This window comes from Chrysemys picta, chromosome 1 (genome assembly GCF_011386835.1).
Source record: "Chrysemys picta bellii isolate R12L10 chromosome 1, ASM1138683v2, whole genome shotgun sequence".
Classification (NCBI taxonomy): Eukaryota; Metazoa; Chordata; order Testudines; family Emydidae; genus Chrysemys; species Chrysemys picta.
The window spans coordinates 170,718,088-170,731,958 of record NC_088791.1 but is presented as its reverse complement, the minus strand read 5'-3'; the positions used below and the strand labels follow the sequence as shown (position 1 = coordinate 170,731,958).

At 42.1% G+C, this 13,871-nt stretch overlaps 1 protein-coding gene across 1 annotated transcript; it reads right to left on the bottom strand.

The window, feature by feature from the left end:
* Positions 1–758: 758 nt before the first annotated feature.
* LOC101935878 (cell surface glycoprotein CD200 receptor 1-B-like) lies at positions 759–13,066 on the bottom strand. The gene is made up of 6 exons (XM_008166662.3): positions 11,472–13,066; positions 10,031–10,345; positions 8,633–8,884; positions 6,713–6,829; positions 4,203–4,237; positions 759–1,694 (listed from the first exon to the last, which is right to left on the bottom strand). The coding sequence occupies exons 1-6, from the start codon at positions 11,536–11,538 to the stop codon at positions 1,560–1,562; spliced, it is 921 nt and encodes a 306-aa protein (XP_008164884.3). The 5' UTR covers positions 11,539–13,066; the 3' UTR covers positions 759–1,559.
* Between the last annotated feature and the right edge of the window lie 805 nt (positions 13,067–13,871).

The following is a 13,871-nucleotide window of genomic DNA, read 5'->3' as shown; positions in this document are numbered from 1 at the left end:
TCATGACAGGGGTCATTATCAACCTTACTGTTATATCTTCCCTTCAACAAAATAAAATGGATATACAGTAAAACATAATATTAAAAATAATCACAAATGAATGACAAATACTGTCCCTGAATCTTGATCACTTCCTGATCAGACAGTCACTTGTTCTCAGAAGCAGTTTCTTTAGCAGTGGCACTCTAGCCCTGCCATACATGGAAGTCAAGCAGCCCCAGCTAAAGCGGAGGCTCTCAGAGCTTTCAGGCTCTTTGTTGCACAACAGGAGACACCCCAGATTCTGGGGGAATTCTGCAGGCAGCTGGCCACTGAAGAGAAATGTTCTGATTTTTCCAAACTGAAAATTTTTCAGAGTGTCCTGTCCATGAGAAATTTTGGAATTTCTAGATATCATTCCAAATCAGAATGGAACTGGAATCTGCAGAATGGAAATTCCAAGTTTCCACCAGCTCTAGTTATGACAAAGTCTGTTCTTGGGAGATTTTCATTCCAATATTAAACAAATTACCTCCACTTAGCTCCACATACCAAGATGCAAGGAAGGCTGCACCAGGATGTAAAGGAACAAGTTTCTCCCCTTTCTGTCCCTGCACAGGCTGCCCACAACCTGGCCCTTTGTATTTTTATGTTGCTCAGTCCTGAAGTCCTCTGAGTACCTAACACAAATATCTGAGTTCCGCATGGCCATACATTTCTACGTGGTCAAATAACTATATACCCAAAGAGGTTTGGATGCAGATTCAGACACACATTCATGGTTTTTAGATGTTTACTTGACTAAACTTTTCAATGTTGCCATCACTCATTCCCACTTACAGATCAAGTTCACATGCATTTGTTTGGCTTCTATCATTACATATGCAAGGTCTATACAAATCAGAATTTAAAAAAAAAAGTCAGAGGATATAATATAAAATCAGCTGCTACCAGTCCCATGTTGCTAATTCTGAATGTAAACCATTCTTTCGACCTAGTCAAACTTCTTTTAATTCTGCCAGTTAGACAAGTACTGCATTTCTGCAATGGGGGGCTCCCTATCCTTAAGAGTTTTTGAGTTCCTTAGTTTCATTTGTTTCCACCACAGGATTCCAGAGGTAGTACAACTGTCAAAATGCAATTCCCATGTTTTCACAGTCGGCTGGCAACTAGGCACACAAGTATTCATTTTCCATGCCCAAGGCTCCAGCTTACACATGACATTTTGATGAAGGTTTTTGAAGCTTGGGCCTTAACATTTCAGACAAAGGTATTTATGGACACCCAAAAAGGGAGAAAATTTACTAAAACATGTTGATCCCCACCTGTCTTTCTGCCTCCATTTTCCTGAGTGATGAAGACAATAAGAACTCCTTCAATTTCTGAAGGCCAATCACATAAAAGTAATTCAGCAACTCAGAGAGGAATCTGCAAAAGTGGATCAAAGCCAAGTCATCCTGACAAAAAGGACAGAACTTTTGGAGCAGGTATACGCGTGTGCTGCAGGACTTCTAACCCCATTTCAGAACAGTCCCAGGATGTGTTAGATATTCTTGATACAGACAATAGCTGAGCTAGGACTAGACTCTTTGCCTTTGTGTTTTTAGAGAATTAATATTTTTATGTATGTTCTGTACACTGTAATTCTGATAGATACTTTCCACGGTGGAAGAGTTAGTTGTGTTAACTGTCCCAGGCCTGAGGTTATTCCTAGTCTGAAATACAAAGAAAAATCAATACATTAAGCAGATTTTTATACAACATCCCAAATACAGACCAAAGTGAAAAGTGAAATGGATGAAATCAGGACAGTGACATGTGAAGTTACATCACAGTTTACTCTGAATGAAGAGATGGGGCAGAGATGATGACACTTGAGGGTGGAGAGAAATACAGCAGCACAATGAGGGCCTGGTCCATGATTCAGGTTCCTACACACATAAGTGTTGGAACTAGGGGCGCTGCCGCACCCCCTGACTTGAAGTGGTTTCCATCATATACAGGGTTTGTTTGGTTCAGTGGCTCTCAGCACCCTCACTATACAAATTATTCCAGCACCCCTGCCTACGCACTATGATAATACCAACAACCATCACCACCATCATGTCATAAATTACCAACTTATTACAGGAAAGAATGAGACCTGTTCAGTTCAGGCCCTGTAATCTCTTGTTCCCCTTCCACATATCACAGTTTAGGACAGCCAAATTTGCACTTGTCTGAGACTATATGACTCAGTACATGAAACTGTGGTGTAGTTATTGCTGGGGCTTTTGGCCAAATCACCTCCTACTCAGACACTGTCCTTCCATCCACCCAGAATTGTTGTAAACAACACAGACATTTAATACAGGGTCAGCCTGGCATGCATCTTTTCACAGATACAATAACTCTCCTTCACTTTGCAACAGTAACATGCAAAGCTGTTTATAAAATGCTGATGCTAACAGTATAACATAACTAAGGATATGGTGAAATTCTCTTGCTTGGGACACCCTGATGGGTGACTGCCATCATTAAGCAGAATTTACAATGAACAGAAGTCACTGTTTTACTTTCATAGTAATGTTGCTGTCTGAGAAGCTGCACAGCCCATTGTGCTACTGATTGGACCCAGGGAGTCGGGAGTGATACTAGCTACACTGGGTTAGGAACTATGCATGCGGCTTTCCAGGGGCAGCAGACTGACCTCCAAAGTAATGGCCCAACAGTAACCAACATGGAAGGAGATAAAACAACCACTAGGAACAGGCAGCAAAGCAAATCTGCATGTATCACTGCTACTGAAAGGCATTGGGAGCAAACAAACAGCAGAAGAGTGAGACAAAACAAAAAATCTAAGCACAAAAATAACACAACGGCATCTGCTTAAGTAGACTTGTTGTTCCCATTAAGAAGTAATCAAATACTATTTGGCAATTTTACCTAAATGCTCTTTCTCAGAGACCTGGAATAGAACTATTAAGAAAGAAAAATCTCCCCAGATTTTCCTTTAGTTCTATAGGTAGCCTCACTGCTTTCACATGCAAACATTCCTGAATAAGGAGATATTTCTTCATTCGTAATTTACTCACTTTATGCCAGGTCCTGAGAGGAGCTGAACATCGACTTATTTCCTGCAACTCCCACTGACCAAAGGGAGCTTTGCAAGCTCAACAGGTGCTCCTCACCTCTCAGGGTTTAGACAGTTTGCTACCTTCCTCTATTCCTCACTGTCCACATCAGACTTCGTAGTTTTTAATATATCCGTGCCAGCCTGCACAAGTGCATTAATAATTCTGAATGTTATTAATCTGTAGAGATTAAGGGAGCTGCTGTGTAGATAATAAGATGACAGAGAGTTGCTGAACAAGGATGGTTGAAACTAGACCGTAAAAAACAGTAAGGTCTATAGATACCGTGGCATCGCTACCACAACAAAATTACAATGAAAACCTGAGCTGAGATCCTGACCTTACTGAAGTAAATGGGAGTTTTTTTCACTAACTTCAATAGGGCCAAACCTTCGGTAGGTATTTTCACACTGTATCTATCTAGTATTTCGATTGTACTGAAGGAAATTATATTTAAAAGCTAAGGTCAATATTTAGATTTTAACTGTACAAAATCAGAGAGTTCAGAGTGCTAGCTTCCACAAACACTTTGCCACTTTCTCCTAGAATGTGTGCATCACCACGGGGCCTTTCATTACAGAATCGCACAGAAGTGGACCATGTGATATAATACAGCTTGACAAATAATATAAGATAAGGGAAAGCAAGTGCATCTTTTCTATACCTATAGATGAAAACAAAATGCTATGGATGTGACCACCTGTTTAGTCATGCAGTGCCTATGTGGCATCAAAGACCCGAGTGTACTGCTTACATACACAAGGGCAGAGTTAAGGTTGCCATGGGAACCATAATTCTGATCTCACGAAAGTCAGTGCATTCAAACACTCAACCTTAAAACTGCATTATTTTTCTAATAAATATTTTATGATATTTTTATGGCAGATGTTGCATTACATCCCTTGCCTACAATTATGCAATTACTTGGTGCATTTTAAATATACACAAAAAAAGACACAAACATACAGGTCACAGACATTTTCATTAATATATAGCCACATAGACAATGATACAAAAACATAGAAATTGACATATTGGGGCTGTGTGAGACCAGGTAAGTTAAAATGAAACTGGATGTGTCAGTCCAAAATCAGAATAAATTCCACTTACTGTGGTAGCATCTGCCAGTCCAGATAACCAGGAGGCTGAAAATAAGATATCATCAGATCAAAATGGTTTGATGGGACAACACACACGTGGTAGTTATTATCTATATTTCCTCTGCTGTTAGTTGAAAAACTTTCATCTCAACACAGCTGAACTCCTTGGCTTAGTTGACAGTTGTATTGTCACTGTTAGAATTCCTTTATTGTCAGCAGGTTTGCGATTGTTTTACTTTCCATTTCTATAACATGTTCAGACACTCCAGTAGAAGTAAGAATATGTGAACGTTAAAGGCTGCTGTCGGAGAAGCGTGCAGATATTGAATTGAACATGATTAGCAAGGGTGGGGAAAAACTGGTTTTAAAATGGTCCCTTTATTCTTGCACATTGGCAAAGCACCATAGTGGTATGCCATTGAGAGTCACCTATCGAATTGCTGCAAACAAATGTCATTGCAAATGTCAATCCTTTGGTGACAACTGCTTTCGGCTGCTGCCTCTTCCTTTTCTCACTGTATCCTACCTCCTCTGTTCCTACCAGCCCCATCTCTCTTTAGGCTGCCTGTCACCCATCCCCACCACTCCTCTGGCCCTGCCTCAGCAAATACACCTACAATGTAATACATCGGGTTGGGGGGGGGGAATCATCTGAATCACATTCAGTAGGGAAGAGAAACTAGACAAGCAGTAATTCTGGAAGAGGAGAGTAAATTAGATCCCTCTCCTATATTACTCCACTTACTTCCCATTTCACCCAGCCTTCCCACTTGGGTACTCCTGCATCCATGGTCCTTCTGCTTTCACTGTACTCAAGCCATCTCTTGTGTTCCAGCTGTTGCCACAGCTACCTCCCATTCCAACTAGCCCCCCAAGTGTTGATTCACCCCTCCTACTTTGTCTTCTATTCCAATCATACCCCTGAAACCATTTGACTTCATTCCAGTCAATACCAAAGCATAATCTCAGGTTAGATTCCATCTTCAGTACAAGTGTATTCAATATGGACCTGATGCGTGTTGAAGTCTATGGGAGGTTTTCCCATTGACTGACATGGCCATTGGGTCAGGCCCTAATAAAGGAGTTAAAACTGGATTAAAGGTAACTGTTGAGAATTTTAAGTCTTAAAATTGCAGTGACTGGAAACATCTGAAACATTAAAGCCCTCCATTATGGGCTGTAACAAATCCTGATTGTGACACTGTTTTTATGTATGAGCAACAGACCCCTTGAAATATAAACCACTGTATCAGTCAGAAAGCAAACCTGGGGTCTCTGCCCTGGGATATTCCATAGTGAATAGACCTGTGGGAGTCACTTAACCTGCCTCTCTACTATTTTTAATAAGAAATTGAACCTGGTTATCCAAAGAGTATTTTCTCTTTGGAAACGTTACATATCTAATTGGGTGGAGGCTTCCATCTTAAGTAGCAGCAGGAGTTTCACATCTGGCCCCCAGAGCTGGAGGAAATTATCACAGGAGTTTAGATAACATGGAAATTGTCGAGAGAAGAGAGACATGCTAAGCCTAACCGCAGATCATCCACCCACCTCCCTGGCAGGATGTGAAAGTGAAATTCAATGGCCTTTTGACCTCATTCTAAAACATACAGGGGAAATATTAACAAACACCTACTGGACATAGTTTAACCCTAAACCCCCTTGTCTCAGGATATGTCTACACAACATGTGCACGGGCTAGCCTACCTGAGCTAGTTTGAATCCAGCTAACGTGGGTTACAATTACATTGTCTTCACTGCTGTGCAGGCAGTACAAGCCCAGCATAGACCTTGGATACATACTCAGCTCAGTAGCCTGTTCTGAAGCCTGTGCGGCACTGTCTTCACTGTTACGGTTTCCTGTGCTAGCTGGATTGAAGCTAGCTCAGGTAGGCTAGCCCATGCACAGGTTTTGCTGTATAGACATACCCTCAAACTTAGATCTAACATTCACAAGAGGTCGAGAAAAATCACTGATTGCATAGGTGCACTTCTCCCATCCAGTTAGTGGGGCACTTCCATCATCTGACATGGCCAGTGGCAGAATAAAGGGATATTTCCCCCTACCGGGTAAGTCAGCCATGAGGTAATGAAACATTTTCATATATATCTAAACAGGGACACAGCCCTTAATACAAAGCCCATAGGATTGAATGCAGATGAAACCAATAGAGGTTCTATTCAATTACTCTAAAACTCCTCATCTTGTAATAAAGAATATCTGTTCTATAAAAACTTTCAGCCACATATAGAATTTAACAGAGAATTATACCTCTGCTGTGGAATTCTTGGGTTGGTTTAAAAGTTCTATAGAAAAATCACCACTATTTCTTTAGCACATTTCATAGGTCTTGGACATGGTCAGTAACTGGAGCCCTGAGCTTTCCCCCCATCCCCAACCTGCCCAAACAGGTCAGTGATAAGGTACATTTCCTTGTAAACATGCAGAGTCAGTAATGTGATATTGGGGCATTTCCACCCCTCGTGAAGCAGTAAGTGACTAAGTTCCAAATGGCTTACCTCTGCATTTTAAAGTCCGGTATAAAATCAGAGCAACAACTGCAACAGCGATACATGAAGAGGTGCATATCAGGAAATAACGGAGTATGGGTGAAAGTGTCATGTCCGCAGAAAGTTCTGCCAAGATACCGATACAATGAAAGTTATAACCCTTGATGGAGAAATCCACAGATTATGTAACTAGTGGATTTTACCCAAGCCAGGGAGAGGGGAGTTCTCCCTCTGCTCTTACGGTATATGAGACAGAAAGATCATACACACACACACTCCCCTCTGGCCAGCTTATTACAATATCTTACGTCAGTCTCCTCTGAAAACTAGATGAACATCTAACATGGTGTCTTTGGAAGAGTTAAATCCTGATGAAGCCCCAGAATCACAGTGGTTCTCCTGGTGTTCAGGAATCACCCTAGAGGTGGGTTAGCCTGATCCATTCTTGTGGGTGGAATGCCAAGTGTACCGTGTCTCTCTTCAGTCAAGTAAATTCAGTGCTGGAGACACCAGACCAAGCTTCCTCTCACTACCCTGTCATTGTGCTTCAACCCTGATGACAAGTGACTGTCCTCTTGGGAGGAGAGTGTAGCTCAGTCTTCATGCCCTGTTTGGTTCTTGGTCTCTCTGCTGTGATTTCTAACAAAGAACTATGACTGGGTATATAAACCCCGGGCCAGCAAGGATGAAGTTAAGGAGCTGCTTGGGGCTGCAGTGGCCCTGCCCCTCCACACATGCAAATCCTGCCAGGACTGGAGGAGGAGTTAAAAGGAGGGACCTCCACTCAGGTGGGGGCAACCCTGGGAAGGGAACAGGCTGTTGAGAGAGGTCTGACACCCTGCAGAGTCCTGCCCTTGCAGAAGGCAGACATGGATTCCCTGGGCTAAGAAGGGGAAGGAGACAGACTTGTACTAGAGACCAGTGAACTCTGGGTTAGACTGGAATACTTCCATGGCCCTCGGAAGTAAGAGGGGCCAATATCCTGACTAAAGCTGCCTGCATGTTTTCTTCCTTTTCCTTTTATTTAACCTTGTTTGCTGACAGTGGTCTGTCCTGTTGCTTCACCTGGAACCCTGAGAACCCTGAAACAGCCAAAAGGCCTCAGCTGGAGGGCTGAGGGCTGGCCCCTGTTAGACTGATACATCCCACAGTGTCTGCTGGGGTGGGGGCAATTCGATCTGCACAATTGCGCTCCTCATATAACTCCTGAAGGGGGTGCTCTGCCAAGGACAGATTTGTGACAAGGTCTTCTGGTGTCCACTGTGTTGGGAGTTTGTAATGTGGACACCTGCCCAGCTCATTGGCAGAGACCAGGATTGGACTCTAAGCAGCTAGTGGTGACCTCTGTCTGGAAGCTGACCTTGCTGTGGGACTGCATTCTACACATTGCCACATTCAAGCATTGGACAAGAACCCTTGAGACAATAGATAGCAGCTGTATCAGACGAGCCCAAAGGAAATGTCTCCTGGCTGAGCCAGAAATAAGGGCTGTGCTAAGATGATCTTTCTATATAGCTAGATATAATTCAGCACCTGGGGTTCAAATCCCACTTCTAAAACCAATGTGACAAATCTGTGGCTACTTAAGACACTGTGGCTGCCCCCGGTGATTGAAACAGGAGGGGGAACTCTCACTACATCAGTGAAGGAGGAGAAAGAACACTGCAGGGGCCATTACAACAGCTTCATTCTAGAATGCTCAAGACATTCTATAGCAAGTTGAGGATAGATTATGCGCCATTTGTCTATTGTTATAGAGTGTTTCTTTAGAGTTTTACCCCTATAAATATTCAGTGTAGCACATCAAAGTAACTCAACAAAGTTGCTTGGCCCTCACCATTTGCACTGGCACTTGTCTGAAGTGATAAAGTAGAGATGTACATGGCGTTACCAGATAACAGAGATCAGTTACAGAAAAGTGGTACTCACCTGATGATAGTTCTATAGTCTGGGTCTGGTTCTTGGCTGGATGGGTAACTAAGCAGGTCACGTGAGCATTGGTGCTGTTGATCATAGGCATACTGCTGAGTGTGGTTACTGTTCCATTGGTGTGATGAGTTTTGTTCTCAGTGCTGTGACCATTCCCTTGGGCCCATGAGATTTCTGCAGCTGGTTTCCCTGCAGATGCCTGGCACACAACAACCCCGTTGCTACCATGAGTCAGAGTCACCACAGGAGGGACTGCAGGAGAGGAGGGAAACAGTTGGGTTTTTTTTTTTTTATTGCAGTAGGAAAAAATTCCCCTACCAAGTCCTTCAAAAGTGATTAGTGATTTTTGGGTGCCCAAACTGAGACACCTTAAATGTGCTGAACTCCCACCCTCTGAAAAGTCATGACACCTTAAAAAGGCCTAAATCAGACACCCGAAAATCACTAGTCGCTTTTGAAAGTCTTGACCCCCTTTGTTTTGTGCATGAAGATCACAGCAAAAACAGAAGATGATGATGATGATGATAGCAGGGGGGAGTGGGGAGGCAGCTAGAGGAAAGGCATAGGATTCTCCATCACTGGCAATTTTTAAATCAAGAGTGGATGCTTTTCTACAAGATATGCTCTAGTTCAGTGGTTCCCAAACTTGTTCCTCGGCTTGTTCAGGGAAAGCCCCTGGCAGGCCAGTATGTCCCTCGGCCCGCGCCACTTCCAGCAGCTCTCATTGGCCTGGAGCAGCGAACCGCGGCCACTGAGAGCCGCGATCGGCCAAACCTGTGGACGTGGCAGGTACACAAACCGGCCTGGCCCGCCAGTGGCTTTCCCTGAACAAGCAGCGGAACAAGTTTGGGAACCAACCACTGCTCTAGTTCAAACAGGAATTATTTCAGGGGAGCTCTATAGCCTGTGTTTTACAGGAAGTCAGACTAGATGATCACAGTGGTTCTTTCTGCTTTAGAATCAATGATTACAACAAGGGGTCTGACTATCTGTTAGCAAAACACAGACTGGTGAGAACACAGTGTGGTAAAAATCACAGCTGGAATTTTTATGAATACATAGGAAGAATTCAGAATCTGACAATATGAAAGGGAAATGGGCAGGGCAAGAAGGAATCCCATGGAACTATTCAGACTAGACACCAGCAATACATATTCTGCCCTTGACCAGACAGAGGAAAACTCAGATTAAGAAGAGGAAGGGGACAGACTAGTTTAGCCATTATCTGAGAGGCAAGTATCAAGAAGGAAAAGCAAGTGACATGAATTATGATAAGGTGGGTGAGGTAATATCTTGTATTGGACCAACTTCTGTTGGTGAGAGAGAAAAGCTTTTGAGCTCCACAGAGCTCTTTTTCATTTTAATAACAAAAATCAAGACACACAAGGTTTTTCTTACCTAACACAGTGAGAGCAGAGACTAGGCAAAAAGTCCCATCGCTAGTTGCAATTTCACAGGTGTAATTACCCTCATCAGCAAGTCTCACAGGGTGAATCTGAAGGGCGGGGTCATGATCAGGACTAGATTCCCAAGTCATCCTCTCATTGCAGTTTGTTCTGTCTGTCTTATTGGCATCAGCTCTATATGCCAACGAGCAGTGACTTTCACTCTTTGGTCTTATTTTCCATATTACCAAAATCAGAGATGACACTGAGGTGTTAGGGCATCTTAGCACAGCCTTGGTGCCTACCACTGCAGATGCTGTGCTGTCAGCTACATGGGAAGAAGAGCGGAATTGAAAACGTCACTCGAGCTGCCATTATAGTTTATGGAGTTTTAATTTCATTAGGATCAAACATCTCTGCTCCCATACTGTATTGAAACCTCTTCCTGCAGCATCCTGGACACTTCTCTATATATTTATGGTAAATGGTTTAAAAATTAGCTGAGAACTTGAGATGTGCCAGAGTGACATGAGTTTCCAGGACTGACCTCACTGGTCCCACCTTCTATGGAAGCACCTTGTTACTGCAGATCCTAGGCCTCGGTCACCATTTAAAGACACTATGAAGTTGGAGCCTGATTCCTCTCACTTACTTGCTGCTCAAGAATTTCTCCAATGGGCTGGCAACTCTATGTTAGTGCTCTGTGCAGCCACATAAAATATGTGTTTATTTTCCACGCCCAGTCTCCTGCTTGCCTAGTCGTCAGGAATTGGGTGTGCCGTGGAGACAGTGCCTTGTGGTGCTTTGTATTGATTCATGGTGGTGGGCTAACATCACAATGAAAGCCTCTACTGCCAAGGAATTTTGTTCACCTTGATAGAGGGCTTTGAGAAAGTGGTAGGGTGAGGGAATCACTCAAGAAAGGAAGGGAATTCCTCAGAGGACCTGGTTATAACACAGCTAAAAAAAACCCTGTAATATAGATGGAACCTAATCACATACTTGTAGCAATCTTAAAAACCCTAGGTTGCCCACAGCATTAGTGCAGTTACGGGGACACAGAAAAGTCCTGTCTATACTGCAATTTTCAACCCTGGTGATTTGCATTAAATTGTACTCTAGATGGGGCCTTCATGTTATTTGTGCTGCAGTCCTATCCAGCAGCACCTTATTGTGGCAGTCCAGCGGTGCAGAAAGATTGTGTGTACTATAATCCTAATTCGTGCCACTCTTCTGCTTTCACATTAAGTAGCAGCACTACTTCTGGCCAAATCTGTCTGTGAAGTTTATTTTTCTTTTGTAGTAGGGCCTCTCCTTTGTTTGTACTGCGGCTTGCTTTATTCAGTAGTTTCCCCTTGTCAATTTTAGAGTAACAGTTTGTTGAAAGAGGAGACTACTTATCAGTCCTCTGGAACTCACGGTATTATATTCATTTAATGATCTTCCACACTTACCTGGCCCTTGAACCACTTTAATTAGGAAAAGAAGGAACTCAGCCAGAATTGGCCACATCTGGGCCATGTGTTGGGAGGGGATTAGGGCAAACTGCACAAAATGAAGGTAATGACAATGATTTGGAATAATGGGTCACTATGTATGTCCCCCAAATAATTTCCTGTTTTGAGAGAAGAGCAAAGTTAGAACATGAAACAAATCATCGGCTTCCCTTAAAAATAAATGTTCTGTAAAAGACCCTTTGTCGGGTTCTTTCAGATATTTTTTCTGACCCCTCAAGAAGGCACATCAACAAAAGTTACATCCAGCTTTGACAAAGCGTTCATGAAAATGAAGAAACTTGTTTCACAAATAAATGTCAATCTCTCTACAGCTGGCTTTTTTATTTAGTAGTAGTAGTATCCATCCATTCACTGACAGAAATCTCTTTAATTTGTGTTTTTATTGGATCTTTTTATCAGTCAAATATTCTAAAGAAGCAGCAAAGAGTGCTCTGCCAATAAGAACCTGGACACATTGCATCCCATTTTGAAAACTGAGGCAAATGTATGTATAAGAATGTTCAGGGTCTAATTTTACATCATTTGATGGGGGCACCTACATTCATTAATGTGAATAGCCCTGGGAATGGCTGGTAAGCCCTCCTTGTTTTTAATTTCTGTAAGAGTGATGCCACTTCTGTAATAGAACAGAATGGACAGCTGTTTGCTGCAAATGATCACAACTTTTTAAACTAGGTCTTGTTTATTTCCTATTTTCTTCAGAGAAATAAGGCATGTTGCATTTAATGCTATTTAGTAACATATATAATGCATGATACTCCACAAGCGAAAAAGAGACTTTTGTTTTAAAGAAATTACTTTTGCAAGTTATTGGCTGTATTAAAGCAAATGTTGAAGTACTGATCATTAAGGATGAGATGGTGCTTTCATTCAAATGAGCTATTTTCAGGTGCTTAAAATTTCATTAAAAGATGACCTGCTGTATGAGAATTTTCAGTACAGATTCTCAGCCTAGAAGTATGTGTTTTGAAGAGGAGAATTTTGAAGAAAATCCATTTAGCTGTGGCTGAGCATAATTTTTGTTGTTAAGGAAACTGGTGATATTTGTGATATCTCAATGCAAAAGCTATAACTAATTTTTAAATGGAAGACTTGGCATGTTCTATATGGTCCTGGATTATATATGTATGCTTTGGGTCCCAGTTTTCAGACATATGGCGCATCCTATTGACAGCATCACTTCCGTTTAGATCTCAATCCTGCAACTGGTTATGTGAAAACACACCACTATAGCTTGTTAAAAATTGATGGGGCTCCCGATGGTTGCACTGCTGTGCCCATACAGAGTCATTGCAGGATCAAGGCCTTGGCCCATTAGCCCATCAGAACAGGTACTGTGGTTTAGTGTGTTTTTGTGAAGCATTGATCAATATGGACCCTGTCCTACTGTGGCTTCCAGGTACTACTGCAATAAACTAATAACTAACAAGTGGATTTGTGTTTGCTCTGAAAAGATCTTTTGTTTTGCAATACGACGATAGATATTTAAGCACAGCATTACTGAGCATTTTGTTTACCTTAATTCCAGAATCACACAGGTTTGCTGCTTCAGCCACTTAGGCGAGAGAATCTTAAAAGCTGCAAGTGCTTCTTTTAGAAGGAGGAGAAGTCTTTATTTTAAAATGATCAAACTTTTATGATTCACTCACGACTCATTTTTTGTTTTAACCCTCATCTCATTCCCTATCCTTTGTTTAACTTCATGGCCTACAGTGGTCTAATTTAGCACTTGATCATGCAAACAGTTGCATCTGTGCATACGACGTCAGTGGGACACTGAGCACAACTATACAAATGGGCATCATTATTTGCAAGATCAAGGCAAATTCTTTGCTGCAGAGACCATGTTTTTTATCATCTGTGTAGGGCACCATGCAGTTATGATGCATAGAAATGTTTATTCATAATATTAATACATTTGCAAGTATATGTATTAGTATGTGAATGTATGAATTACTTTCACTTCTATAGTCTGAAACAAAAACAGTGATATTGATGCAACACAAATATGTTACAACAGAGCTTTTCTTCTGGGCAATCTGTGTGGACTGAGAATGATCACCCTGGCATTTAAATGTAAGCGCACTCTTCAGTTCGTGGTACGGAGGAAAAGAGAACAGCTTAGGATCCAGCCTCTTTGCACTAAACAGTTAGTATAACAGCGCACATACTGTTATACTAATTGTTTAGTATAGTGAGTCAAAGTGGGTCAAAGCCTCAGATGGTGTAAACTGGCAAAAAAGTTACTCGATTTGAATGGAGCTATAATGATTTAGGATCTGGCACATGTGCTAGTACGTTGAAGTCAAGGAAGGGCTATGCCATGGAGGCCACCCT

Coding starts and splice junctions, on each gene's coding strand:
- LOC101935878 (XM_008166662.3), bottom strand. CDS start 11,538: ATGGCCCAGATGTGGCCAATTCTGGCTGAGTTCCTTCTTTTCCTAATT. Junction 10,346..11,471: donor TAAAGTGGTTCAAGGGCCAG/GTAAGTGTGGAA, acceptor CTTCCCATGTAG/CTGACAGCACAGCATCTGCA. Junction 8,885..10,030: donor CTCTGCTCTCACTGTGTTAG/GTAAGAAAAACC, acceptor CCTCTCCTGCAG/TCCCTCCTGTGGTGACTCTG.